Genomic DNA, 27,227 nt, shown 5'->3' with positions numbered 1-27,227 from the left:
CACTGGGCCTCCTGACTAGAGTGTGTCAGCTTTATCAAGCAGGGATCATCACTGGACAGTAGTGTGTGTATTAGCACTGCTCCACCAAACAGCACGGTTCACCACAGCTCGGCAACAGATTAGAAGCCAGGGTAATCCATATACCAAACAAGTGTGTGTCCTATCACATGTTAAATTAGGAGGAGTTTCTCTGTAGATTATCGGGTGATGACTTGATACTATATGAAATTCAAAAAAGAAAAAAATTGTAAATGAAACTAGGCATTTCTCTTTTGATTTTTCTCATTTGCTACATTTCTCTCAAGTGAACTACTAAGCACAAGACATAGCTAGTTTGCTTTACTGGAAGCAGCTAAACACATATGGGACAATACTTTAATATTTAGTGAACATACAGATGAGCAAACTTTCACTTAATGGCAGCCCAAGCACACAAACACAACTAAGCATGATAATACTTTAATCCTTAGTGAAAATACAGAATTTTTTTTAAAAAGCAAAAAAAAAAGATGCTATGCATGTATGGCTGAAACACAAATTTGTGAGGGCACTAGACAGGGCATTTAGCTTCATTATGTTATATGTAGGGCACAGAATTAGAGAATAGGAAACCATTTGAGATTTAAAATGGTGAAGTAAAATGGTGCAATGGTGAAGCAATTCCAGCCAGAGATATTTATAAAGATGATTCTGTGCAAATGTGTTTGATCAATAAATGATCTGCACTATTTCTAGTTCCACTCATATGTCCCTGCTCAGCTTGCATGGTGCCTGAACAATAAGGGTAACCAAATTCAGCATGGGTACTTAAGAACAGCACGGCTCACGTGGCAGTGGAGATAGCAGCAACACGGAAGATTATGGGTAATTTGCAGAGCTGGTAGAAATGCACTGTATGTGTGTGTGTTTGCCCATTGCAGACTGTCTCCCTTGAGAAGCAAAGGGGCGCAGAACAGCATGATTGTGTCAGCATGGTGTCACAAGGGGACTAAAAGACTAAAAGAATATGTAGAACAGCATGGAGGAGCAAAACTGGAGTGAGTGGATTTTTAAGTGTGTGTGTGTGTGTGTGTGTGTGTGTGTGTGTGTGTGTGTATGTGTGTGAGATTTTCCAGTATTTTCGTATTTCAGTATCCTAGAACAGGTGTTTGGTCTCAGAGACCGCTCTCAAAGGACTGTTGACCATGCGGCCAATACCTGTGTGATGCGCCCTCCTGTCTCTCTCTCTGGGTCTCTTTTTCTTTATATATCACAGTGTCTCTCTGACTTTCAGGCCAGTTTTGTCCTCTGTCATGTTTGTTTGTGACTGTTCTGTTGCCTAGAGAAAAAGGAAGGAAGAAAGGAAGGAACGAGTGAATAAGTGAGACTTGCCTAAGGAGAAAGTTGAGAAAGAGTCAGAATATGGAGGTGTGGTAACAAACCAATGGGGTAGCAGAGGTTAAAACATAAAGCACATATAGGGCTGAGGGAAAAAAGAGAGAGAGCCAGAGAGAGAGAAAAGAGCCTCTTGAAAGTTGCTTTCCCCTGGCCGTTGCTCCAGGCTTGTCTGACTGGCATGCTGGGCGACCATGTGGGAGCTTGGGGTGGAAGTTGTTTTTCTGCCCCCTACAGTGCAGCTCTCCAGCCCGGGGCAGTGGGCAGAGGGCCAGGGGGAAGGGGCTGAGAGCCGAGCAGAGGCCTGCTGGGAAAGGTGGAGGTCTGGGCAGGGGGCCAGGCTCAAAGGTGGGGGTGAGGAGGGGCATTAAGGAATGTGACTAGGTGAAAGGAAGAGATGCAGATATTGAGTTTCCTGTTCATATAAAAGGCTGTGTCCGCATGACTTTGGCGCACATGGCTGCATGGTACAAAAGCCAGCTCTTAATTAGTATTAATGTTTATGTATCTATTATAATCTATTAATATTTATGTTAAAGTCATTGTCATGTCTGTGCCCAGAAAATTTTGTATTATAATTGTACCTGTACCTGATAATTCAAACAACATTGTCTTTTTCAGTGCTTTTGGTTTTAAACAGCAAAATGTACATATGCGTTTGAGGTGATTTAGTTTCTCTTTTTGCAACAACACACAGCATTTGCGTGGAGCAATTATTATGTGCAGATTGTTTATCTTACCGTAATTTTACTTTGACTAATAGGGCAGCATGCTATTTTGTTTCCTGGCTGGCTCTTTCCAAATTTTCCCTCATTTAAGAATGATTCAGATGTTTGCCATGGCCAAGCTAGCTCAAACACATTGATGCCAGACTAGACACATGGAAAGGGGTTGGTGTGCTGAGAGTTTAATCAGTGTAAAGGTGAGAGAGAGTGCTTTTCATTAAACAAAATTGTTTAATGAAATAAACAATTTCAAATGGTTAGAAATGCAGTTGTTATAATTCTGATAGACACCACAGTGCACTACATATGTACAAAACAACATCCACAGATGCAGACCAGCATGAGTACTCATTTTAAAGACAAAGTGCAGTAAGTTTAAGTTGCTAAACTTTAGTATATGACTAAACACGAGCAACATTTGGAGGCAATTAAACAGTGCACAGCAGCAGAGATTTAAAAAGTCAGCATACCTTATGTAGAATGTAGCACTCCAAGGTTTGTTTTGTTTTTTTAAAGAGATTCTCTTTTTTCTCTCAATCTCTGTATGCCGTTAACACTCACAGGTGTCAACCATAAATGACAGCAAATGTGATTTTACAAACATAAATAAACCAAAAGTATAAATTAAGCTCTACAATGAATATACACATGTATATACACACTCAAAATAATTCCTCTATCCTCATTTTATCAGTTACAGTTACAATACTGAAAGTAGAGAGTGCTGCACTATCCTAAACATAATGATCTTCTGTCATTAATGGGCCAGATAACAGAACTGATCTGACTAGAAGTGGATGTTTGCCTGTACTTCTCTAGCTAAAAGACTGGGCTCTTTCTGTGGATTATGATGATATGGCAATGTTGGTGCAGCCCATTTTAAAGAAAAATACACTTTGAAATTGTGAGACTTTTGCAATGGCTTGTGTATGTCAAGATAGTTTCAAACAGTTCATTGTTCTATAAGGAAAGCTGTTTTGTTTTTTTATTTTTTGTCAAAGGGTACAACTTCTGATTGTGTAAAAGCTGTAATGAACACACCAGCCAGTCTGGTATGCTCCAGAATGGGTTCTCCAGACTGGTTCTCATATTGGGTGAAACAGAGGGGATCCCTGCATTACTTTAAATTTCTTGATCTCCCTCACTTTCTTTCACTTTTCCCCCTTCTATTTTCCTTGCTTCTGATAAGGAGGAGAGAACAGACATCAGACTGGGCACATCTTCATTATAGCTTTTCACCATGTTTCCAGCTCTGCATGCCAGCACATCGGCCAGCCCATTAGCTAGTCCCGCATGGTCTTCTCTGGCCTGGGCTGATGGCGGCGTGGGGGTGTACACGAGGAGGGGGCGGTGCTCTCAAACCTCCATTATTGAGTCGGCCACCAATCAGGTGCTGCTGGTGGCTTCTTCTGTTATCATGTCCCCCAATTACTGGCTCCGGCTCAAGGCAGGGTGGCGAGCCTACCTCTGGACATCAGAGTGTGCGTCTGCTAGTCGTGTTCCCCAATCTTTTTCATTCGCTCCACCCTTTTGTCCTACGCCCCTTCTCTCCACCTGGGACAGACCAGCCAGGCGAAGACCAGCACCACTGGAAATGACACCAAGCCAGCTAGATAATTCAGTAATGAGTCACAACATGAAAGACGGTTTGCAGACAGATAGACGGAACAAGAGAGAAGGACTGACAGAGGGAGACAGAGGGAGGGAAAAAGAAAGAAACAGACAGAGAAAGAGAGAAGGAGACCATCCAGGCTGCAAAAAGGAAAGAGAGTGAGAGAGGGAGCAATGGAGAAGATTGAGGTTCTGTGCTTGTTCTTGGCTTTGGCTGTCTCCCTCCCTTTGCTCTTTCTGTTTCTTTTTGAATTCAACTTTTTATTGAAATTTCTTACCCTGTTTAGTGCTCCTGCCAAGTCCCCCGGCGGACGGATGACAAAAGCCCTCTAAAAGCCATGTGATCTTCCATTTTCCGACAGCCACACTTCTGAGGATTAAGGCTATTTAATGACTATAATCTCCCTCTTTCTCAAAAGTGATTTCTCACATTCTCCCGCAGTCAGAGGGATTGCATTAGCATTAATAGATTTATAATTCACCAGAATGACCACATGTGCCAGGAGTTTGTTCCCCCATCCTCCTCAGTCTCTATTATTCCTTCCTCATCTTGTTTCTTTCCCTCTTTTGCTTTCTTTTCTCCAGCTCTGTGCTTGAGCAAGTGTTCCTTTGTATCTCTTGCCCCATGGTAACGTGTATCTGTGCCACAGCAGGAAGGCTTACCTGTCAGTCAGTATGAACCCCCTCTTTTCCCCTCCACTCTCCTTCCTTCACTTCCACAGTGTCCAGATCAGAGGCTGTTCTGTCAGGGGCCACAGGCTTATTGTGTAGCTAAAGAATTCACCACAGTTAAGTCCCTCGTGGGCTTTTATTCTGGGCTCTTTCATTGGGGCGCCAAGGCTCTCTCTCTCCCATGTCACTGTGGTTTTAGGTTGTTTTGGGATGGCTCTTATATTGACATGGACACCAAAGACTGTGGGGCAGGGGACCATAGTGACTGGAGAAGAAGGCACAAGGGGTGTTTTACAGTGTAATCTGAGAGTGTGACCAAAACTATAAGAGAAGAGCTGGAGCACAAGTCAAAAATCTATGCTGCAGCTCCCCCCCCCCCCCCCCCCCCCCGAATTTAATACTCTATCACTGGCATTTCTCCACATTTCAAAAACTAGGTTTGTATTTTTTTCCTACCTTCACTTTGTTGTTTTGTATGAGATTCTAACTGTATGATTTTATATATTGATTTTTATAATGGTGAATGTGTCTCATAGCTATAGTCTGATACTAATATCTCTATTTTTAAAAATTTATAATTCATGAGTTTACAAATTTCTACTCATAAATCCCCACAGAGATATATTTGTTCTGCACAGCACCTACATTTTAAAGTGAATCGATTCATCACATGAATTTATTTTTCACAAATTCTGCTGCGCTCACCTTTGTGTGCATGGGGAGAGTCAGAGGAAGTGAAATCCTACTACTGCCATATGGAGTTACAATTATTCGCAGTTTGTACAATACAAGCTGACGTGAAGCACTTTTCTTTGTACGGTTTTGCTTATTTTCATTTCAAAGCTTGGGCAAAACTTGCAACATTGTTTTAGTGGTCTTTGGGGTATTACTGAACTCAAAGTGGGGAGGATGATGGAAGGGTTTTTTGGAGTTTTATCACTGATGAAACACACACATATTTAATTACAGACCCTTTAAAAATAACAGCCCACTCATCCACAAATCTTTTTGCTTTGGCAGTGACAAAAAGTTATATAGTTTATAACACATGTCAAAAATATGCAACAATGTCTAAAGAACCTCTTCTTTCCTCTGTCCTATGTGAAAAAAAGAATTACAGAGTATGAGCTGAGTCAATCACTATGCTCTTTTAATAACTAAGAATTGGAATGTTTAAAAAAGCATCCATTGTACGGTATATAAACTTGCTTTGTTTTAAATTTAAATAAAAAAATTGAGAAGAATTGCAACAGAATGCACTATTATTATTCCTACTGTATTCTATTTGAGCTGCCTTTCAGCAAAAATGCTACATAATTTATGCAGGCACTCAGATGTTTTTAACTGTTGTTGATTGAATAAAATTTGTGGCAGTGAACAAACATTAAATATGTCAAATCCAACCCGCCACACCCCACCCCCATTTTTGACTTTGTTCCAGTGTCTATGACTACGTTTATAGCTTGCAAGTTGAATGCTACCCTAGATCATCTCTGGAAGCATCTGGGGTTATGAAATGCCGGAGGTTTTTAGCAGCACATTAAGAGTGCACATTTTGAGAGCAAAATAATCCAAACAAACAGTCAGTGATAGAAAATTCTGTGTTTGTCTTTGCCACAGTAGGACTCTGCACACGCATCATCCCTGCTCAATAAGTCATGAGCTCTGTCCCTTGCTTTCCTTTGAAGGTCGCTAGTTGAGATGCTAAATAGACATTTTGACTGGGTCAGGCCCCATCAAATTTCACAAAATGATATGCAGTATATCTTTGTTTGTAGACATTTATACAAAATAATTTAACTGCAAAAAGATGTATATGCTAGGCCCTTGAGCAAGGCCCTTAACCCTCAACTGCTCAGTTGTATAAAATGAGATAAATGTAAGTCACTCTGGATAAGGGCGTCTGTCAAATGCCATAAATGTAAATGTTTATATTCAATTGTTTTATTTTGTACTCTCTAAAATTACTTGAATCTGTCTCCTGTAATCACATTTGAGAAGATTTAACCCAACACATATTCAAATCTGAATCAGAGGGACGACTGTTTTTGCAAATGGAGTATAAGAAAATACAAACTAGATTTCTGTCCTTATTTATCCATACCTCTGGGATGTGATTTATTTACTTATTTACCTCTGTGTAGATAGTGTTTTCTCCCTCATAATTTTTATTCTGTCTGTGTTTTGCATTGCAGATGGTGACGATGACCCAGGGCTCTCCTGGGTGGCGTCCTCTCCCTCCAGCAAAGACGTGGCATCGCCATCACAGATGCTAGGGGATGGCTGCTGCGATCTGGGCATGGGGGAGGAAGAAGGAGGCTCCGGCCTTCCTTATCCCTGCCAGTTCTGCGATAAGTCCTTCAGCCGTCTCAGCTACCTGAAGCGCCACGAACAGATTCACAGCGACAAGCTGCCCTTTAAGTGCACCTTCTGCAGTCGGCTGTTCAAACACAAGCGCAGCCGTGACCGTCATGTCAAGCTGCACACCGGTGACAAGAAGTACAGCTGCCAGGAGTGTGAGGCTGCCTTCTCACGTAGTGATCACCTTAAGATCCACCTGAAGACACATAGTTCCAGCAAGCCCTTTAAGTGCAGCATTTGCAAGCGTGGCTTCTCCTCCACATCTTCACTACAGAGCCACATGCAGGCTCATAGGAAAAACAAGGAACACATGGCAAAAAAAGACCAGGTCAAGCGTGATGGATCCACGGGTGATGCAGCTGACCAAGACCAGGACCTATACATGTGTGATTACTGTGAGGAGACTTTCAGCCAAACAGATGAGTTAGAGAAGCATGTACTAACACGCCACCCTCAGCTTTCAGACCGTGCTGAACTGCAGTGCATCCATTGTCCAGAGATTTTTTGTGATGAAGGCACCTTGCTCACACACATTGATCGAATACATGCCAACAAGAAACATAAGTGCCCCATGTGTGCAGAGCAATTTACATCTGTAGAAGATGTCTACTGCCACCTGGACAGCCACCGGCAACCTGACTCCAGCAACCACAGTGCCAGTCCTGATCCGGTTCTGGGCAGTGTAGCATCCATGAGCAGTGCCACTCCTGACTCCAGTGCCTCGCTTGAAAGAGGATCCACTCCAGATTCAACCCTCAAGCCTGCACAGGGCAGACGCAAATTAGTCCCATCCTCTGACCATGATGAGGGAGGCTGGTCAGGAAAGGTGACATATAGTTGCCCTTATTGCTCCAAGAGAGATTTCAACAGCCTTGCTGTTCTGGAGATTCACCTGAAGACTATTCATGCAGACAAACCTCAGCAAAGCCACACCTGTCAACTGTGTCTCGACACCCTGCCAACTCTGTACAATCTGAACGAGCATGTACGGAAAGCACATCGATCCAGTGGGGGCTCTGCATCCAACTTTCCCCTTCTGCAATTTAGTAATGTTTCTGCCTTTCACTGCAACTACTGCCCAGACATGTTTGCTGATATCAATAGCCTGCAAGAGCACATCCGTGTTTCTCACTGCTTGCCTAGTGGTGTGGTTGCTGGCTCTACCACTCTAGAGGGCAACCATGCCTTCTTCTGTAATCAGTGCTCCATGGGGTTCCTTACAGAATCATCCCTCACTGAACACATCCAGCAGACCCACTGCAACAATGCAGGTGGTGTGACCAAGATGGAGTCTCCTGTACTGCAGCCTTCACAGTCTTTCATGGAAGTGTATTCTTGCCCCTATTGTACCAATTCTCCCATCTTTGGATCCCTACTTAAGCTCACTAAACACATCAAGGAGAACCACAAGAACATCCCACTGGCCAACAACAAGCGCAAAGTCAAAGTGGCAGACCTGAGTCCTGCTTCTTCTGATGTGGAAATCTCCTCCCCGAAACGCCACAGAGTGGCTGGTGATTCTGCTCCTGCAGGTGCTAATGGGGACTATCCCTGCAACCAGTGTGACCTTCGCTTTACTAGCTTTGAAAGCTTCCAGGCCCACCTTAAATCCCACCTGGAACTACTGCTGAGGAGGCAGTCCTGTCCTCAGTGCAACAAAGAGGACTTTGACTCTCAGGAGTCCCTGCTGCAGCACTTGACCATACACTACACCACCACCTCCACACAGTATGTCTGTGAGAGCTGTGATAAACAGTTCTCTTCTGTTGATGATTTGCAAAAGCACTTGCTGGACATGCACACCTTTGTGCTGTACCACTGCACATTGTGTCAGGAAGTATTTGACTCCAAGGTCTCCATCCAAGTCCACCTGGCTGTCAAACACAGCAATGAGAAGAAAATGTACCGCTGCACGGCATGTGCATGGGACTTCCGCAAGGAGAGTGATCTGCAGATGCATGTGAAGCACAGTCACCTAAGTCAACCCACTGGGCCAGGTGTTGCCAGCAAAGCTCGCAAGTGTATATTCTGTGGGGAGAGTTTTGGTACAGAGGTCGAGCTCCAGTGCCACATCACCACCCACAGTAAAAAATTTAACTGTCGCATCTGTGGGAAGGCCTTCCATGCTATTGTCCTGCTGGAGCGACATCTCAGAGAGAAGCACTGCATGTTTGATGGAGGAAATGGCAATGGAAATGGAGGAAGTCAGAATGGAACTCCAAATGGGGTGAGTCAGAGCTCTAAGCGTGGAGGGGGAGGTTCAACTGCAGCGGCAGAACAGGCTGACTTGCAAAACATGCTACTAAAGGGAGGGGCTCAGGAAACTGCAAACAGCCATGAAGCCAGTGGAGGAGAGGAAGAACTAGATGCCTCAGAGCCAATGTATGCCTGTGACATTTGTGGTGCAGCATACACTATGGAGTCACTACTCCAAAATCATCGACTGCGTGATCACAATATAAGGCCTGGGGAGGATGACGCAGGGTCCCGCAAAAAGAAGGCTGACTTCATCAAGGGTAATCACAAGTGTAACGTCTGCTCGAGAACCTTCTTTTCTGAGAATGGCTTGAGAGAACATGCCCAAACTCACCGTGGGCCGGCCAAGCACTACATGTGCCCCATCTGTGGAGAACGCTTTCCCTCTCTACTCACACTCACAGAGCACAAAGTCACCCACAGCAAGAGCCTGGACACAGGCACCTGCCGCATCTGCAAGATGCCCCTCCAAAGTGAGGAGGAGTTTATTGAACACTGTCAGATGCATCCTGACCTGAGGAACTCCCTGACAGGTTTCCGCTGTGTGGTCTGCATGCAGACTGTTACTTCCACTTTGGAGCTGAAGATTCATGGCACATTCCACATGCAGAAGCTCTCCTCATCAGGTGGTAGTGGTGGGGGAGGAGGTTCGGCCTCATCATCACCCAACGGCCAGCTGCAGGCCCACAAGTTATATAAGTGTGCCCTCTGTCTGAAGGAGTTCAAGAACAAGCAAGAGCTGGTCAAGCTCGATGTCAATGGCCTGCCTTTTGGGCTGTGTGCTGGCTGCATGAACCGAGGCACTAATGGTCAGTCACCCAGTGGCGTTGTAACCCCTCAAGAGCCAGGAGAGAAAGGTGCTTCTGGACTACGCTGTCCTGAGTGTGCTGTGAAGTTTGAGACCTTGGAGGATCTGGAAAGCCATGTTCAGGTAGACCATCCTGAGATGAGCCCAGAAACCAGTGCGGCTAAAAAAGCAACAGAGGCCTCACCTGTTCCTAAAGTAAGTTTTAAAAATTGCTAAGTAGTAATTCTAGAGAACTTTTAAGTGGGCTATTACTTGGTCTACTATGTCTAAAGAATGTTAGATCTTTGATTGGTGTGTAGTTTTAGAGTGCTAGCAAAGATGTGTGAATTCATGACCATGAGCCCAAGAGGGTTTTGCCATCATCCAGCCTTTTGTACGACCCTTTCATTCTGCTAGATATTGATGATGAATTTCCAGGGTAACTCAGTCTTTGTCTTGGATCAGTATAAGAGATAGGAAAATTTTGATAGGATGATACAGGGAAAAACTGTGTGAAATTTTAAGTGTGATATATAAAATAACCTGTTCTAAGTTCCAATATCCTGTGTGCTGTCTTGCAGAAGAAAACATATCAATGCATCAAATGCCAAATGACCTTTGAAACAGAACGTGAGATCCAGATCCACGTGGCCAATCACATGATTGGTGAGTGAACACCCTCGTTTTGTCTGTATGTGTGTGTGTGTGTGTGCGTGAGTGTGAATGTGCATGCCTTGTTGTGAGTGCATGACTGCTCGCCAGGCTCTCCTCCTTCTCCTTTTGTAGCCCTGCCTAGCCCTCTCACTCCCTGCACACAGGTGTGAGACAGACAGGTGAAATGAACAGCTCTATTTCTGGATCGCAGATGTCGCTCTCGACAGCTGTTCCATTGTTTAACACTTGAGTGCGCAGCTGAGGCTGCGGCTGCAGGTCTGAGTGCTGTGGTAACTCTTCACCACACAGCCAAGGCTGGGACTGCAGGTCTCACTCCTTCTGCAAAGGCCAAAAAATTAGGTCAGCTGTTGTTTTTTCTCCTTCACTTCATCCCAGATATTATCTTGGATAATTACCAACAGTGTGTTCTGTAGTTTTTTCTGTTTTAAAAAAACGTGGGCTACAAATATGCTTTATCTAATTGACTGTATTGGAAATTATGGTACATTGAGAGGATATTATTATTTGCAAATTGTGCTCTGAGGGATATTATTTATTAAAAGGTGTACATATTTTATTTCAGGGGTCATGATTTAGTATCTACACCTACTGAATTGTCTACTACAGCTTGGTGGTAACCAAAGACAAGATTTAATAGGATTAGACACATGGTTAGGATTAAACAAAAGACGTGACATCAAAGCCACAAATAGTCTCTTTGCCTGTTCTAATTATGTTTTTCGAATGGTCCAACTATGTTGATGAGACATTAGGGTCATAATGTGCTGCGTCAGATTGTAGTTATTTTTACCAGGTGGATGACGTTTTCAAAGCCATGGCCCAGAGTGTGGTGGTTTAGCAATGCAGTGTTCCTTAGCATTTGCTTCCTCTGTTGGTTCTTTTATTCTTTAAGTAATAGTTGCTGCAGCAGCAGACTGTAGTGTAGATTAACGAGCAGGGCCTTTGAGGAATTTTTCAGCACAAATGGTACAACACACTGAGCCTTAGCGACTTCTCAGTACATGACAGTTCATTCTAAAGTGGAGCAACTGCATATAGGACTGATTATGATACCTAATTTTTCAGCTATTCAGCTCCCTAGACATAACTTTCCAGAAGTGACACCCTCTTAAACGCCTGACCTTCTTCATGTTCAATCAGTTCAACCATATAATCCATTCATGTATTGCCTAAGACCCAGCACTCTCCCTCTAAACCCAGACAGTCCAATATGTACTACACTGTAAGCACTCCCACCTCATTTTACCCTCTTCCACTGATCATGGTAAAGATAGAGGCCTATGTGGTTAAGAGGCAGGAGAATCACCTGCCTCTCCACTGCCATGAAGGGAATTTTGGCTTAATTAACATCATAATTGTCAGAAAAGCTAGAGGAGATTAATTATGGAATTGAGGCAGATTATTCTGAGTGCTCTTTTTTATTTTATTATTTTTTTCACCCCCTTCAAAGATTGATGATGTCATAACATAATAAAAGAGAGAGCAGTGTATTAACCTTTATCAGACATCGCTTTAGCTGGCAGAAAATTGCAGCGAGATCACAGAGGAGCTCTAAGTGCGGCATGCTCTCACTCTGCCATTCTCCTTTTTGCCAGAGATTACAAAACAATCATTAAAAAGCTACACTATCTGTCAGCTTTGATATATGACTTCTAAGGCTATAATATGGCTTTGATATTCCAGGCCCTCTTTTTCTCATCGAAGTCGTTAACACAACTGTGTCTGTACTTTTTCTGTATATATATATATATATATATATATATATATATATATATATATATATATATATATATATAGAGAGAGAGAGAGAGAGAGAGAGAGAGAGAAAGAGAGAGTATATTGTACTATTGCAAACAACATGCCAGAAGACAGTTTTGATGAGCTGCTAAAGATTGCAGAATGTGAGGCACTTTTTTCTGGAAATAAATTACATTAATGAAATGCTATATATGGATCTTATATGAATTGTATGACTTGTCATGGCACTAACCATCAAACATTCAGTATGCAAGTATGGGTTTGTTTAATCCCGTGCCTTTAAAATTTAACATATCTGTTGTTAATCTGTATTTTAATGCATTGTTCATCAGTATTAATAATTGGATTTGGCCCATTTTTTTTAGTTATCCTGACAGCACATGTCTTTTTCTCTGCTCATGTGGGTTTAGGTGTGTATGCACCTCTTTCCCATTCTTTTTCTTTGCCATTTCATCCCTGCCCATTTACACATTCTCAGCCTAAAATATAATTGACGTACACTGATAACACCCACGCACTCACACACAGGCTTTTTTTTTACCTTTCTTTCTTTGCATGTTTGCTGATACACCTTCCTGTGTCGCTCCATCGCAACCCCCCTCCCAAAAGTGTAGGTGTGATCATACCTCACCACCCTCCCACCCCCTCTACTTCTCCCTCCCTCGCTTTTCTTCGTCTCTGAATGATCATTACCGCAGAGATGACACCTCATCTCAATCAGTTTAACCAGTCAAACCTGCAACATCTGCTCCTTCTCTCTTCTTCATTCTTCCACCTGCGATCTCCCCACTGCTGTGCAGTCACGCAGCCTGTGTCATTTCCTTTGCCGTCACTCTGCTCCACTGGCAGACCCCCTTGAGTTTGGGATTCAAATGTACCAATCTCACAGTACAGCCTCCTCCTCCTAAAAAAATAGCTCATACAGTCACAAGAACTGAATAAGGCCTATAATGTTGTCTATACTATTTCTGTCAGTTTCAGTTATCTTGACTGCATGCTGTTTGAATAGGAGTTAATTGACTGGATTGATTGGGCTCATGTTTAAGGCTACCATGGTCTACTGGAATGGAAGGACAGGAGCGTTGAAAAAATTTTTTGTAAATAATCTGACCAGTGCAGATGGCAGGCACGATCATAGCACAACCTGAATAGTGGGGCAACTTGAAGGAATGGGAGTTTTTATTCCTTATGCTTGTTGAATGAACCAGCATGATTATTCATTCATCTTCACTAAACACTGATCAGGGTTATGGTTGTCCCAGCGCTTATCCCAGTATCACTGGGTTTGAAGCACCCTAGATAAGACATCAGTCCATCCCCAGCCCCATGCACACCCACATACACTATTAACATATTCACACCTTGGGGCAATTAAACATAGCCAATCTACCCACAGACATGTTTTGGAAGGTGGGAGGAAACCAGTGATTCCAGAGAAAACCACATGGACACAGGGAGAACATGCATATTATATATATGATATATTTTTTACTCCTCTGACATCATATGACTGGCTCAAGTAGCTTTCACAAGCTAATTATAATATTTCTTAAAGAAGCTTAACTCACTGAATTGATTTGCTGTTTAGTGTATTGTATTTAATGGAATCTTCCTCAATTTACAAAAATCTCTTTTGAATTGATTAAAAAAATAAAAATTAAAAAAACAGTGAATCAGGAGTTAGGTTGTTTCACTGTCAGCTCAAGGATTCACACGACAGGTACACAGTATGACGCATGCACGATTAGATTTGTTTGTATTAATTAGAATACAGCTACTACAGTACAAAGTTGATCCCGTGTCTCATCTCATTAACTTGTTAATTATGTCTCAATGAAGTGGACGAGAGTATTGGTGTGTCAGGTGTTTACTGATATGAGGTCAGTATGGGATTGCATTACGGAGGGGGTTCACAGTAATTCTAGCCATGGCTGGAGTGCCTTAAGGGAGGGTTATTTGCTCAAAACTAGACACTTCCCACTGTATAATTTAATCCTGATAGATTTCTATTTCCTCTCAAACAAAAACAGAGATGTTTTAAATCCATCACACATGCTGAGGATGTTGATGACTAAAAAAGATGAAAATATTCATCTCCTCTCAAGTCCTATCTTTAGCTCTCTCTCTCGCTCTCTCTCGCTCTCTCATTTGCCTTTATTAGTGAATTGAGACAACCTTTTCACCTGTTCTTCCAATGTCTTACTTTTTTTTCTTTTTGTTATTCTGTCATAATCCTTGAGAGTCCGGTTTAGGGCTTGTGTCAAGAAGGCTGCTGGGGTTGGGGTTGATCACCCCCTCAGTGTCATGCCACAAAGCCAGTGCCACTTATTATGCCATCTTGGCAAGAGATGCATATAATCATAGTAATAAGACTGATAATATTCCATCCTGTCCACCATCTCGCCCTAAATTATGGAAGGATCGGTTTGGACCCTCTCATTTCCCCCGTGAGTGACAGCAAGGCACTGCTCTGTATTATGATACCTGCTTTACTGAGGACCTGCAAGCTCCAGGAGGACAGCACAGGAAAAGAAGGGAATGGAATTGTGGGTACAGGTTTAAACAGAGATGAAATGAAGAATGAATGCCACACAAAAAAGAGAGTTCAGCTATAAATTTTCATGACATGACTGTTTGAGTGCTTGTTAAATATGGATCATTGTTTATAGTTTAAGCGAGGTTCAGTTGGTTTATATTTATTTAAATATAGCAGATCCCCACTGAGCTTCAAGGTTCTCTGCTAGGCTACCCCCACAAGGCGCGTGTGTGTGTGTGTGTGTGTGTGTAGACATCACAGACATGCCAGTGCTCAGGTTTTAATTTTAGCTTCCATTTAACGCTGCCCCCCTTGGTGCCTCCCCAAGCATTGTGGCGCACCCTGCTGGTGGGGGGGAGAAGCGTGCATCCACCAGTACACACACATACACACACTCATAGCCAAAAACATACACCCGCACTCACATGCTCTCACACCTGCAGGGGGCATCCCGAGGGTCTGCAGCTGCACAGCGGAAAACAATAAAGCCCGCAGAAAAAGGAGCTGTGTTCCTGAGAGACCCCCACACACAAAGACAGGGAGAGAGAGAGTGAGAGAGAAAGAGAGAGAGAGAGATTTTAAGTCAAGCAGCAAACAAAGCAACAAACAACACAGAGCAACTAAAACAATTCATGGAGGATCGGGGCCTACGCTGCTTCCTGTGCTCCGAATTTGACATGCACTTGACATTCCTTGTGATAAGGCGAGATGTTCTGGAGCGTTTCCGTTTTGCTAGGCAGCGCAGCCTCACTGCCTCTGCTCTTTGGTATGTTTGTTCGAGCGTTATAGTCTCCTCAGGGCTCTGCTGTTTTTCTCTAGTTTTCTTATTCTTTGAATGTGTGGGCAGAATGCTGAAATGTGTATGTGTGTGTGTGTGTGTGTGTGTATGTGTGGACAGAAGGAGAGAGGTTGGAGCAGCGGAAAGGGACTTACTCATTTCACCTCCCTCCCCATTCGCGCCCTCTCTCTCTCTCTCACACACACACACACACACACACACACATGCTCGCTCCATACCGCTGTTCTGTACGTCATGAGGAAAAGCATGCAGACACTAATGCCGCACTAATCACCAGCGCCCAGAACTCACAGCACGCCCACTCGCCTCTCAATCGCCCTTAATCAGCCAACACATTTCAATTAGCATATTGTGTTTAACCTCACTTTCATCTGCCTTTATTAGTGAATTGAGCTGTAGTCAGCCTCTTCACCCCCCTCTGTCCGTCTCTCTCTCTCTCTCTCTCTCTCTGCCCCTCTCTGATAGTGATCATCGTCTAATAGTCATCATTATTCCTCTCATTTGCCACCACACATACACAGCACAACTTACTGTTCACAAGTCCAAAACTTTTGCCAGTGCTTAAGAACTAGTGGGAAATTAGCTATTTAGAATTTCCGTAAAACTGCTTTGTGGCAATATCAATTGTTCTATGCAAATAAAATTATGTTGTTGAAACTGATTTTATTGCAGCATGATATTCACTCCAGCCAGGAGCTGTATTAAGTCCAGCACCACTAACAATTGTTAGTAACCACTGTATTTATGATAATATAAGTCTGGCACAGAGATAAAACTGTTTTAAGAAATTAAAAGTATATGTGTGGCCTGGTGGAAGCCACTTATATGATGCTTTCATTTAATCTTACATCATATTTCATTATTTACAGCATAAAATAGTAGTTACTTAGGTCCAGTTTGCAAGTTAGACATGTAGGGAGGGATTAATCCTGAAATTATAGCCATGTGATTTTCACACTCTATAGATTTAAGGTAAAACAAAGAATTTTGTGCAGAGGATAGAGTTTGCCCAGAACAAGGTTTTGTCTCAGTTATTAACTGTTTAGACTGTGGAATTAAAAATTCACATCTCCTGTGTAGAAAAATTAATTGTTAAAACACTATACAAATAACATTGAATTGAAAGTAATTTTGGTAGAATGATATCCACTCCAGCCAGGAGCAGTATTAAGCCAAGCTGACTAACAACCACTGATTTTTTTTTTTGGTGGGGTGGGGGGGGGGGGGGGGGGATAATGTACAGTAACTACACACAAAAAGTTTGGAGTACCGTTTGAGAGCAGCAATATATAGGACATTAAATAAATAAATATGATATCTTTAAATTATATAAATTGTCCACACTTTTCCTGCAAATTCCATATTAAGCAAATATGAAAGTATTTTTAAAAAAATCTGTGAATCTTCCCTGCTGTTGCTGCCACTTGAGGCAGTAGCTGCAGTATTTTTCACCCCTCTCTAGGCATCACACTTTCAGGCACTGTGGTGTACTACTATAGTGGGAAGCGCTATTTCATAGGCGGGCAGCCAATTAATTGGGATTTCACTAAACTGACACAAATTTGTAGAGATAACAAATTAATTAATAATACAATTAGGACTATTCATGAGGAATAGTATACTATTCTACAATTAAATATTTGTTTAAAATTGGAGGGGGGTATTTTCATTTCATTGTGCAAGTTTTACATTTTTTTTATTTTTAATGTCACTTCCTTTTATGCTACCTCATATTCTAATTGACAACATTTTTCACTTATTGAATATGATAGGATTCTTTAGTCCATGTCTTCTCAGTATAAAAAGGTGGGAGGTGGGGGTTGGAGGGACTGGGGGCTCCATTCAAAAACACCTGCTCCAAGAGTGCTGCTCAATTTGCACCTAGCATCCAGGCGTGAACTATCACGAAGGTAATTTTAATAATCTAAATGGGCCTACAAGAAAACTAGTTAAGTATGTTGCAGGTCAAGTGAATATTTGGAGTAGCTATACATATATCACCATACTTGCATAATCCATATGACATACCTACATGTTTAAACAATACACAGCATAGAGAATCACATTGAATTGAAGTATGTACAGTATGAGATACATCACCACCCTTCCTCACTTTCACAGTGAATGATCCTTCCCACCCACCCCATAATAATCCCCATGTCTGTACCATGTCCCCCATCTAACCCCCATATGATCATGGAGCTGCTGACTAACTGTCACCCTGCCTTCTCTTTCCACCCCTCCCTGCCTGTCGGATGTGCCTCAGGAGAGCCCGCCCAGCTGCCATCAGGTTTGTCGCCCATCTCTCTCCATAATCCCCCTCACAAACACACACACACTGCACAGAGTGCAGAGGAAGAACGTTTAACTAGTGGGTATAGAGTACAGAAAGCGATGCATGTCCAGATCACTCATAATTTTAAGAGAATGGCTGAGAAGTACATGAGCATCTCATTTCATTCATCCATGCACCTCCCATTTTCCACTTTATGTAAACGTTCATTCACCTCCTACGTGGTTGTTTTTTGCATGAGGCGGGGCTAGGGGCATGAGGGAACGCGCACATGTGCGCGCACACACACACACACACACACACACACATACACACACACATGCACACCTGAACAGAAGAACTCTCCGGAGATTGCAGCTAATGGCACATCTCACTCCTGACTCTTACTTATTCATCCCAATGAGCCCGATGCCTGAAGCATGAAGTGCACCAGTCGCCATGGCAACATCACACACCAGACTGCCATTTGACCCCGCAGTGATGTCACAGTGTATTTGTTCCAATATTGGTTATACCTCAATGATTATATAAATAATGAGACAGTGTGTAGAAGCTAAAGACCATGTCATGCGAAATTAGGTGTCTGTAAAATGACGAATTTCGAGGATTTGAGTTTTGAATAAATATAACGGATGTCTGCATTCTGCTAGCAAGCAGAGTATACACGGAGAAATCACTGACTGCTCCATGTGTAGCTGTCATTCATGTTTCTATCTGTGCAGAGGGAAAGAGACAAAAAAAATCCTGCACACACACACACACACACACACACACAGTCACACGCACATGCACACACATGCACGGCAGGTGATACGGACCTGGTGTGTCCTCCCTGTGTCAGTGAAGATTTAATGAGGCAGCACTCAAGAAGCTTTAGAAGTCAATGGATGTGGATAATGCGGATGATAGCTCACTCCGCTAAGTGCCTGTGTGAGTATCAGGAGGGCGTATGAGTGTGCGCGTGTGTTTGCTTCTAGCCTAGGGCCATGTGCGTGTGGTTATGTGCGACACCAGCCCTTTCCACTCCACACACACATATGCACACACACCTTTATTGAGCATACAGTAGTCTTTCAAATGCCATTAATATCAGTCACTGATGTCTCTGTTGTGTGAAGTGACATGCAAGTGAAGAAGTTTAAATTGCCTCAAACTCTTCACACTAGAGGACTGTGGGAAACAAGCGACTTGTAAGCGACTGACAGTTGATAGATAAGAAAAAGTGTGATTGAATTTATACAGTTTACATTTAACTTCACAACCTGGTTGGAACAGAGCTGCTCAGCTTTGCCTCTTATTCTCAAAAAAAAAGGAGGAGGGGGGGGGATTAATTTTTTAAAAGAAACATTTGACAGAAATTATTAAAATTGACTAAGAAGACCACACCTGTTAGCACTGGTAACAGTGAATGGAAGCTAGTACTGAGAGTTAGAATAATCTTTTTAGCTGTCACTAGAAAGCCTAGTGCATTTCATCAAGAACCTTGCACAGAAAGAATTTGTTTGACTGACATAGCATCTGACCAACCACAGACTTCTTTCCTGTAGTATGTTTGCAAACATGCGAGGATGTCTTGGTTGTGTTCTTCAAATGTCAAAGAAATCTCTGGAATAATAGATGTAATGTCACAAGCATTTATTAATCTGTATCTCTGCTCTGAAACACTGGTTGTGTCACAGCGTTCAAGTGTTTTCAACTTTTCAAACATTATGAAATGGTAAACGTGTAAAAAAAAAAAAAAAATAGCGCATGCTCCATGGGAAGAATCTTAGCAACCAATCGCAGAGAATAATCTGGAGTAAATTCTCAGACTAAAGTGGTACTGGGTGACTTGAGTGAACTGAGGATGAAAGATGGGAGTGGTCGAGGACAGGTGCTTTGTTTACGAATACAAAAATGGTTTTATGGCATTTTCAGAGCAGAGCAGGTCTAGTGGCTTGCTGGTGGTGTAGTGGTTTCCTCCATGTGCTAAATGTGTGACTGTGGGAACAGATGAGGAGCCCCACATGCACATACCACAACACCTGGAACTAGCCAAGTGGAACTTCCAAGGGGCCAGGCGCGGTTGCACTGGGGGCTATCATAGAGGCGGCATGCGGCTAGAGTGGATGGATGGAGCAAAAGGAGGGATAAAGGGATGGAGAGCAAAGGCAGTGAAGAGGCCATGATTTAGAGGAAAGGTTGGCTGAAGTCAGTTTCTCTTAATTATCAGCGCCTGTCAATCATCTATGTGTATATACACGTGTATATACGTATGTCTGTTCTTTACTCCTATACTCTTCATCCGGTTTTTCAACTCTTTCTTCTTCCTTTCTCTGAGTAGCCCCCGCAAAGGATGTCACGTTGAAAAGGGAGAAAGAGAGAGAGGTAGAAATGTTTTGCCCAAATGTTTGTTTGCAAGGCTGAGTGGCGTCTGATCCCCCCGAGAGCTCATTTTGCCACGTTTGCGCTTGATTTGCTTCTTATGCTGTTTATTAAAAGTAATTACAAGCTGTTTGGAGATCTATAAGAGAACAGCTCAGGGGGAGCCTCCTCCAAAAGGTGTGGGAACAGAATGGAAAATCAGCCACACTAGTGGCCAGTGCCGCTGAGACAGTGCAGATCTGTGTACAGGTGTGTCTGAGTTTGTCTGTGTGTGTGTGTGTGCGTGTGTGTGTGATGTGCATGAAAGGAGAGACCCACTAGATTGTGCATGAGACACATGTTTCTGCACAAGTGTGTTATTCCTGGTGTGTTTTGATTTGAAAGTGGCTCATTTTGCAGTCAGAGGGGTCTTAGTGGGCCGTTGTGCTGGTGTCCTGGCGCGAGAGTGTGTGTGTGTGTGTGTGGGTGTGTGTGGAGAACTCAGGTAGCTTTGGTAGGGGTGCACCTGCCCCTCTCTGTTCCCCATCCCAGGTCCGTCCAGGTGTGTCTGATGCAGCTGCTGTGCAGGGGAGGGTGGGACAACTGCACTAGCTGCTCAGGCTCTCCTCCCTCTGCCGAGCTCTGCGAGTTAATTGTTAAAAAGACAAACAAGCCTCCCGCCTTTGTGCCCATAATGAACGCGGGCCAGCCGCAATTAGCTCCTCGCTTAATTCGTTAAGTATTCTGAATTTATTTTCTCAAGCGACGCCAGCATCTGTCGCAGCTGGTGGAAGGAACTTACACCCATGTGACACTGTGTTAAGGGAGTGTGCATGTTGGTTTGGCACGATGGGTGCGATCTGATTACTAACCAACTCTGAGTATGGAAGCAACAAGAGGAGACAAAAAAAAAAAAGGAAGAGCACAAGTGTATGATCATGAAGATGCGGTAGTGCATAGTGGTGCATGGTATAAATGTGACAGTGGTAGTAATTTGTCAATTAGTACAGATTTTAAAATACTATTTCTAATGAAGTTGAAAATGACAAAGGCAACTGAAGCATTTGCAAACACAGCCATGTGATCAAAATGTAGTTGCAAAAGTGATCATAAATTAAGCATGAGTTTCAGATACGATGCAGTAAAACTGAGTGCATCTGGGTCTCTAACATCCACACAAAAAGAATAAATTGAAAAAAGAAACAGCCTCGTTTCTTAAACTGGCTCCTGCAAACATGATATTTGCAGGAAGAAAAAAAAAAATTTTTATGTCATTTTTGGGGATATATATTTATGGCTTCCTAGAAAGAGAATAGTTTTATGTGATATCTTAAGTTTGTAAAAGAGTCCACTTGACTAAAATTACAGTAAAAGCATGAAGTACTGAAATAATTCTGAACTACTCAAAGCAGCCTATTTGGCACCAGCAACGATGCCATGGTCAAAGTCACTGAGAACACTTTTTTTTTTTTTTACCCATTCTGATGTTTGATGTGAACATTAACTGAAGCTTTTGACCTGTATCTGTATACATATATTTCTATGAAAGTGGCCAGTGAGTGTAAGTTACTGTTTTGCTATATCTCTCAGCCCTAGTGGGGAGTGATACAAAGAGGAAAGGTCACCTGCAGTACAGTTGTGAATAAATGGTGTGTTTCTCTCCGGTTCTGTCCTGCAAATAAAGACCTCTAAACCCTACCTGATAATTAACATCAGCTGTGTAATGTGATTGTGCCTCTATGTGCATGTGTGTACGCACGCAAGTGTGAGTAGGAGGAACCTTTGCATGTCACAGTTCATCAGGCTCTGAAAGATGAGCAGAGAAAGCAGAAAGCGCTGTTGATGGAGGGCGGGAGCACAAGGGTGAAGGCCTATCTGCGTGTGTGTGTGTGTGTGTGTGTGTGTGTGTGTGTGTGTGTGGGTAGAGGGGGCCACCTGGGGACGATGTCTTCAAAGGCAGCACTCTGAGGAGTAGAGTGAGGTGCCTCCTTGACAGGAGCTTCTAGCTTTGATCCAAGAGAGAGGGAGCGCTCAGGGGTTAAAAGAGAGAAAGATGGAGTGAAAGAAGAATGAAAAAGGAATATGCCTGCAAAAGGAGAGAGACAATACTCTATCTAACCTGAGTTACGGTTGATCTAAAACACAGTTTTGCCCTTAAGCTACACACTGTGACACACTGTGGTTCTCTCAGACTTTACATTTGCTATGTTTAAAATGAAACATTAGCTTTGTGTGTATTGTTCAGATCCAACCTGTAAAACAAAAGCAAGGCTCATTTATTTTATTTCCCTCTGTCTAAGCTGTAGAGGGAAGTTTTGAATGTCACGCTTTCTGCCTTTGAAAGTAATTGCACATCTCCAATGAAACCTCCACCTGGAATGTGTATTATAAGTTCCTTGTCATGGTATAATTGCAGCCTGATTTCTACAACTTTCTTCCTATCTTAGATTTGGATGCAAATACCACCTTCTGGATTCTGATTGGTCATCCAAGGTTTCCCTTTAAACTTCGCAAACACTTTGGGAACTGAAGACAGATAGCAAGATAGAGAGGCGCAAGAGATATCACAGGGCCTCATGGAGATGGAGAGAGATCAGTAGGACAGAGCGGAATAAGGGAGATTTGCCAGGGAGCGAGGGATGAGACAAAGGGAGAGGAAGGAGAGCAGGAATGCTGGATCAGTGTTTTAGCTGTGGTGTAGAGGGAAAGACTAGAGAGAGAGAGAGAGAGACTGGTTGGCTGGACGGGGCGGGCACTGATGGGGTACGCTGACCTTCGGAGAAGGATAGAGCGAGCGATGGAGAGAGCTGAAGAGAGATGGAGAGAGGAGGATGAGGCAGGCTGACAGGGGCTCTCCTGGTTTTTGGCAGGCTCTCAGTCTGCGCGGCGAGCAGCTGGACTTCATTAGGCGCTGGTGTTAATTACTGGGACCGGGCTGCAGCCGCCCGCCTGCTCACACAAAACACTTGCCGTAATTCAGCCAGGGGTCACCTTGAAATCGATCATTTACCATGATGGAGACAGAGACAGTGGATGAGTGCATGAGTGAAAGTGAGAGACACAGACATTAGTGTAATGTATGTTTGCGGAATCAAGAGCTTGGAATATGCTTGTAAATAAGAGCTCTTTTCTCTGTTTGTCGAGGATCTGCGTGTCCAAACTCTGTTCTCAGACCCTCTGTTTGAAAGAAAATGGCCAAGAATACGACACAGAATAGTTTTTATAGATCTAGAAAAACTCTGTAATACCTGAGAGGACGCATGCTCACACACGCACCCACACATTCATGGTCATACATTAACTGTAAGCTGCTGTCACACAGCGCAACATATGGGTTTGTCTTGGCAACACAAGGGTAATTACAAGATACTGTATGAGGACAAAGAGAGACAAATGGGAAAGGCGAGAGGGCATCAGAGACATGGAGGGGTAATAGTTTGCTTTTCTTGTACGCTCCCCGTATACCAGAGGTGTACAATACACGCCTTTATTCCACCTTCTCCCAAAACAAATGTCTGCCACTCTCTGCTCCCTATAATACAAAGGTCTAATGCAATCTCCTACTTAATTCTCAGCCATGTCAGTTTTCCAGCCCTTCTCTCTTTTTTTTTCTCGTCTCGCTCTACTCTTTTTTTTTTCCCTGCCTCCTCCCTGAAGAAAATCAATGCATTCTGATTTGGTAATTTCCCATGGTGCCGAGCTCTGCGTTCCCTGTGCTGAGAGAGGTGACAAATCCGGTCATGGCGGTGCAAACCTCTGTCCCCCGCCCCACCCCACCCCACCCCACTCTCTCTTTCTCTGTCTTTCTCTTGCTTTCTCATTTTTCTTCTCCTTCTGTCTTCCTCTGCTTTTGTTTTGATTTCTCTCTCTCTCTCTCTCTCTCTCTCTCTCTCTCTCTCTGGGCGGCTGCGGCACTCACTTGAATTTGTTGGAATTTCGCAGCCCTTCCCGGCGCTCTGGTGAAAAACACTCATTTGTGACGGTGCCAAGCTGCTAATGGCGGATGGCGGGGTCTGTGCCGAATCCCACCTCCGCTCCCCTGCGCTCGTTATGGCCGCCACGGCACGCAGCGCACCCCTCCCCTACATCTGCCAAACTCAGCTGCGAGGGAGCGGCGTAATTATCCCGCCGGAGCCGCAGACGCCTCCATGCCGTCACAACTGGGGCTTCATTAGAGACCCGCAAGAGTGCCCCCACGTGTGTGTGTGTGTATGTGTGTGTGTGTGAAAGAGAGAATGTTTATTTGAGTACGTTAGTGGATGTCCTTCGTGCGCTTGTGCACTGAGACTAGTGGAGCGTGGATAGTTTTTCGCAGAGTTTTGTGTTGATCTGTTGAAGTGGGCAGTTGTGGGTTTTTTCTGTTTGCGTGTGTGGGTGTGTGTTTGATCCCGGTCTTTGCTAATATGCTAGTGATACACAATTAATGAGTGTGCGGCATGTGGGTGTGCACAGAGCTGATCAGCGACTCTCAGAGGTAATTTAACTTCTTAGAGCTGTAGACCCCTGTGCCAACACCACAACCCCCAGCCTTAGCCGAGCTTTTCCCACAGAGAGACAGCTTTACAGGACCTACATTCCCTCACCATAACACAAACATACAGGCAAACAATTTAGAGACACACAATCCATGAGACTGGTGATAAAGAGAAATATATGTAATAATATGAAATACATAGATGAAGTATATGAAATATACATACATGTATGTACTGTAACTCTCGGGATGTTAAAAACACACAAGACAGGCCCAGACAGAAACCAACAAAAACTGGAGCGGTCCAATAAAACTGGAGTAAAAGTGACTGCTGTATGAATTTGGTGTGCAAAGAAACAGATGAAATAGATTAACATTAAATTAACATTGTTATTTTAATTGGCCATTTGGTTAAACAGCTTGCACTAACTGCAACAAAATTCCCAGAGAAAAGATGTGTGGGTTCAAGTCAAAACCAAAAACAGAATGAAAAACAAAAACAAAAAATCTGCATTGTGACTAAATTATAATTATTTTTGTTTCAAATTCAAAATCTGTAATTTCAGAAACTGTAAGGGCAATATTATCACACTAAACTCCTCAGTGATCAGAAAATAACAGTGTTTCTATTCCTTTGTGCTGCATTTGCTCCTTAGTAATTAGGTTATGCTGGTACTGTTTTTAAGAATTTAAAACATAAGATGATGGATGAAAAATATAGCAGAAAACTGTTTCTTTTTTATGGCACAAACAGCACTGAAAAAATGCAGACAGTATTTTTGTTCTTTTTTGGAATAATTTGCAAAACGATATGCGTAATAGCTCAAGTAGTCTTGCTGGTAACAGATACCAAAAACTACACAACTAAACTTTTACTGATTAAAAAGTTGCTGATAAAAGCAAAGTTGCGGTTTTTCAGTGCCAAAAGATTAGTACATTCTGCTGTAGACAAAGTTTTTTGATGTGTGTGTGTGTGTGTGTGTGTGTGTATCTAACCTTTGGAAATCAAAATAATCTTAATAAACCACATCTGTAGAGTTTAGAGATGCTGTGTTTTGGACCTCAGCTGTGGATCATCACTTGCATAGGGAAGAACATTTGCATTAATCTTATACTTTATCAACCTTCTGCTGTTGTTGATAAACTGGCTTAAAATTTGAAATCTCATTGGCCCTCGTTCACATCATATTTAAACTGAAGTGACCTGATTTGGATGGTATGCGGGAATTATTCTGACATTCGACCAAATCTTAGTGTTCTTTCCTTCACTGTCTAATTCTGTCCTATCTTTCTTTTATTTTCTTGCATTTCTCTCTCCCACCCTGGCTGATGATCTCTGAGACTCTAATTGTAGCGCCGGTCTTTTTTTGATCTACCTGACACACAGTGATGGGGTAATTGCGGGGGTATGTGTGTGTGTGTGTATGTTGGAGAGGTGAGGCATGTCTGTGTGATGGAAGGAAGAAGGTTGAGAGTGAGACAGAGTGAGAGGTTATTACTGTCTCCCGCTGGCTCACGGTGATGCGGCGCTGTAGCGGCTGCATGCTGCTCGTCGTCTCCTGTGACTTCACTGTGTCATAGGTGCCACTCTTCCATATTATATATACAGCAGTGTATATAATTTAACACTGCCATCAGTTAGTCCAGCCAGTGTTAATAAAGTAAAGGTATTTGAAAGGGTGAGTGGTAATGCTATATTAAATAGTTGAACTTGGCCAGAGTCCTTTGTACAGTATTCTGTCCTCTTCCCCAAGTGCTTAGCTGACTGAGTTTTTGTGTGAGTGCTCAGATTTTCCATTCCCAACACACCAGGGACATCAGACCACCTTGCTGGAACCGCAGGCCCCCTCGGCGGAGGCCTCCACCCGTAGGAAAGCCAGACTTCCTCAGGTCCAGGCCAAAGCAAGCATCCCGTGCTTTTCCAGGCCAGGCCTTTCAGAGTTTGGCGAACATGACAGATTAGCCAGTGTTCATCTGAGGACAGAAAAGGCAGCCCTCCTTCCCCTCTAACCCCTCCTACACACAGTACGGCTAATGTAGGACACGTTAACACGATGAAAGATTAGATCTGAAGAGTATCCTTTCCTAGTAATTTAGCTCCTTTAGCATGAGCTAAGGCAAGTTTGTATAATCTAATTTAGCAGGAAGTATGCGGTTGACATGTTTTCGCTTCACAGTGACCTTTCACCAAAGGTTAAGCTTTGTGCTGACTTGTCCTGTTTCCAGCAGCAATTAATTTACTCCGCAGGCTTATTGACGCCAGTCTTCTGCCTTCCTCCTACTTTCTCTTGCTTACTCACTCAGTCTTTTCTTTTTTTCTTCTTTCTACCAGAGAGACTAAAGCTATTTGGAAAAAACATGTAGGGAAACAGACAGACAGAGAGAGGAAAGGTGGGAGAGGGGGTGTGCCCTGAGATGTTTTTTTTCTACATAAGTGTCAGTCATATTAAAAGCCGCTGACAGCCTTCGGTTCCAGACTAAACTTTGGACAAATAGCTCTCCGATCGATAGTTTCCCAACAGCAATATTTGGTATCAATGCGTGTCCTTCTCATTACACGATG

The 27,227-nt window shown here is 43.1% G+C and overlaps 1 protein-coding gene across 3 annotated transcripts in view; it reads left to right on the top strand.

Annotated features, from left to right (window-relative positions):
• znf423 (zinc finger protein 423) overlaps positions 1-27,227 on the top strand; it is a 149,083-nt gene that overhangs the window by 70,659 nt on the left and 51,197 nt on the right. For 2 of the 3 annotated variants that reach the window (XM_026927149.3, XM_026927148.3), the window contains exons 4-6: positions 6,578-10,002; positions 10,368-10,452; positions 17,821-17,844. In XM_026927149.3, the coding sequence (XP_026782950.1) occupies positions 6,578-10,002; positions 10,368-10,452; positions 17,821-17,844 (3,534 nt within the window). The remainder of the gene's footprint in view (positions 1-6,577; positions 10,003-10,367; positions 10,453-17,820; positions 17,845-27,227) is intronic. The other variant, XM_026927150.3, reaches the window with a different exon arrangement.

The sequence above is a fragment of the Pangasianodon hypophthalmus genome, chromosome 6 (assembly GCF_027358585.1).
Source record: "Pangasianodon hypophthalmus isolate fPanHyp1 chromosome 6, fPanHyp1.pri, whole genome shotgun sequence".
Classification (NCBI taxonomy): Eukaryota; Metazoa; Chordata; class Actinopteri; order Siluriformes; family Pangasiidae; genus Pangasianodon; species Pangasianodon hypophthalmus.
The sequence above is the reverse complement of the archived record's forward strand: the minus strand, read 5'-3'. Positions and strand labels throughout refer to the sequence as shown.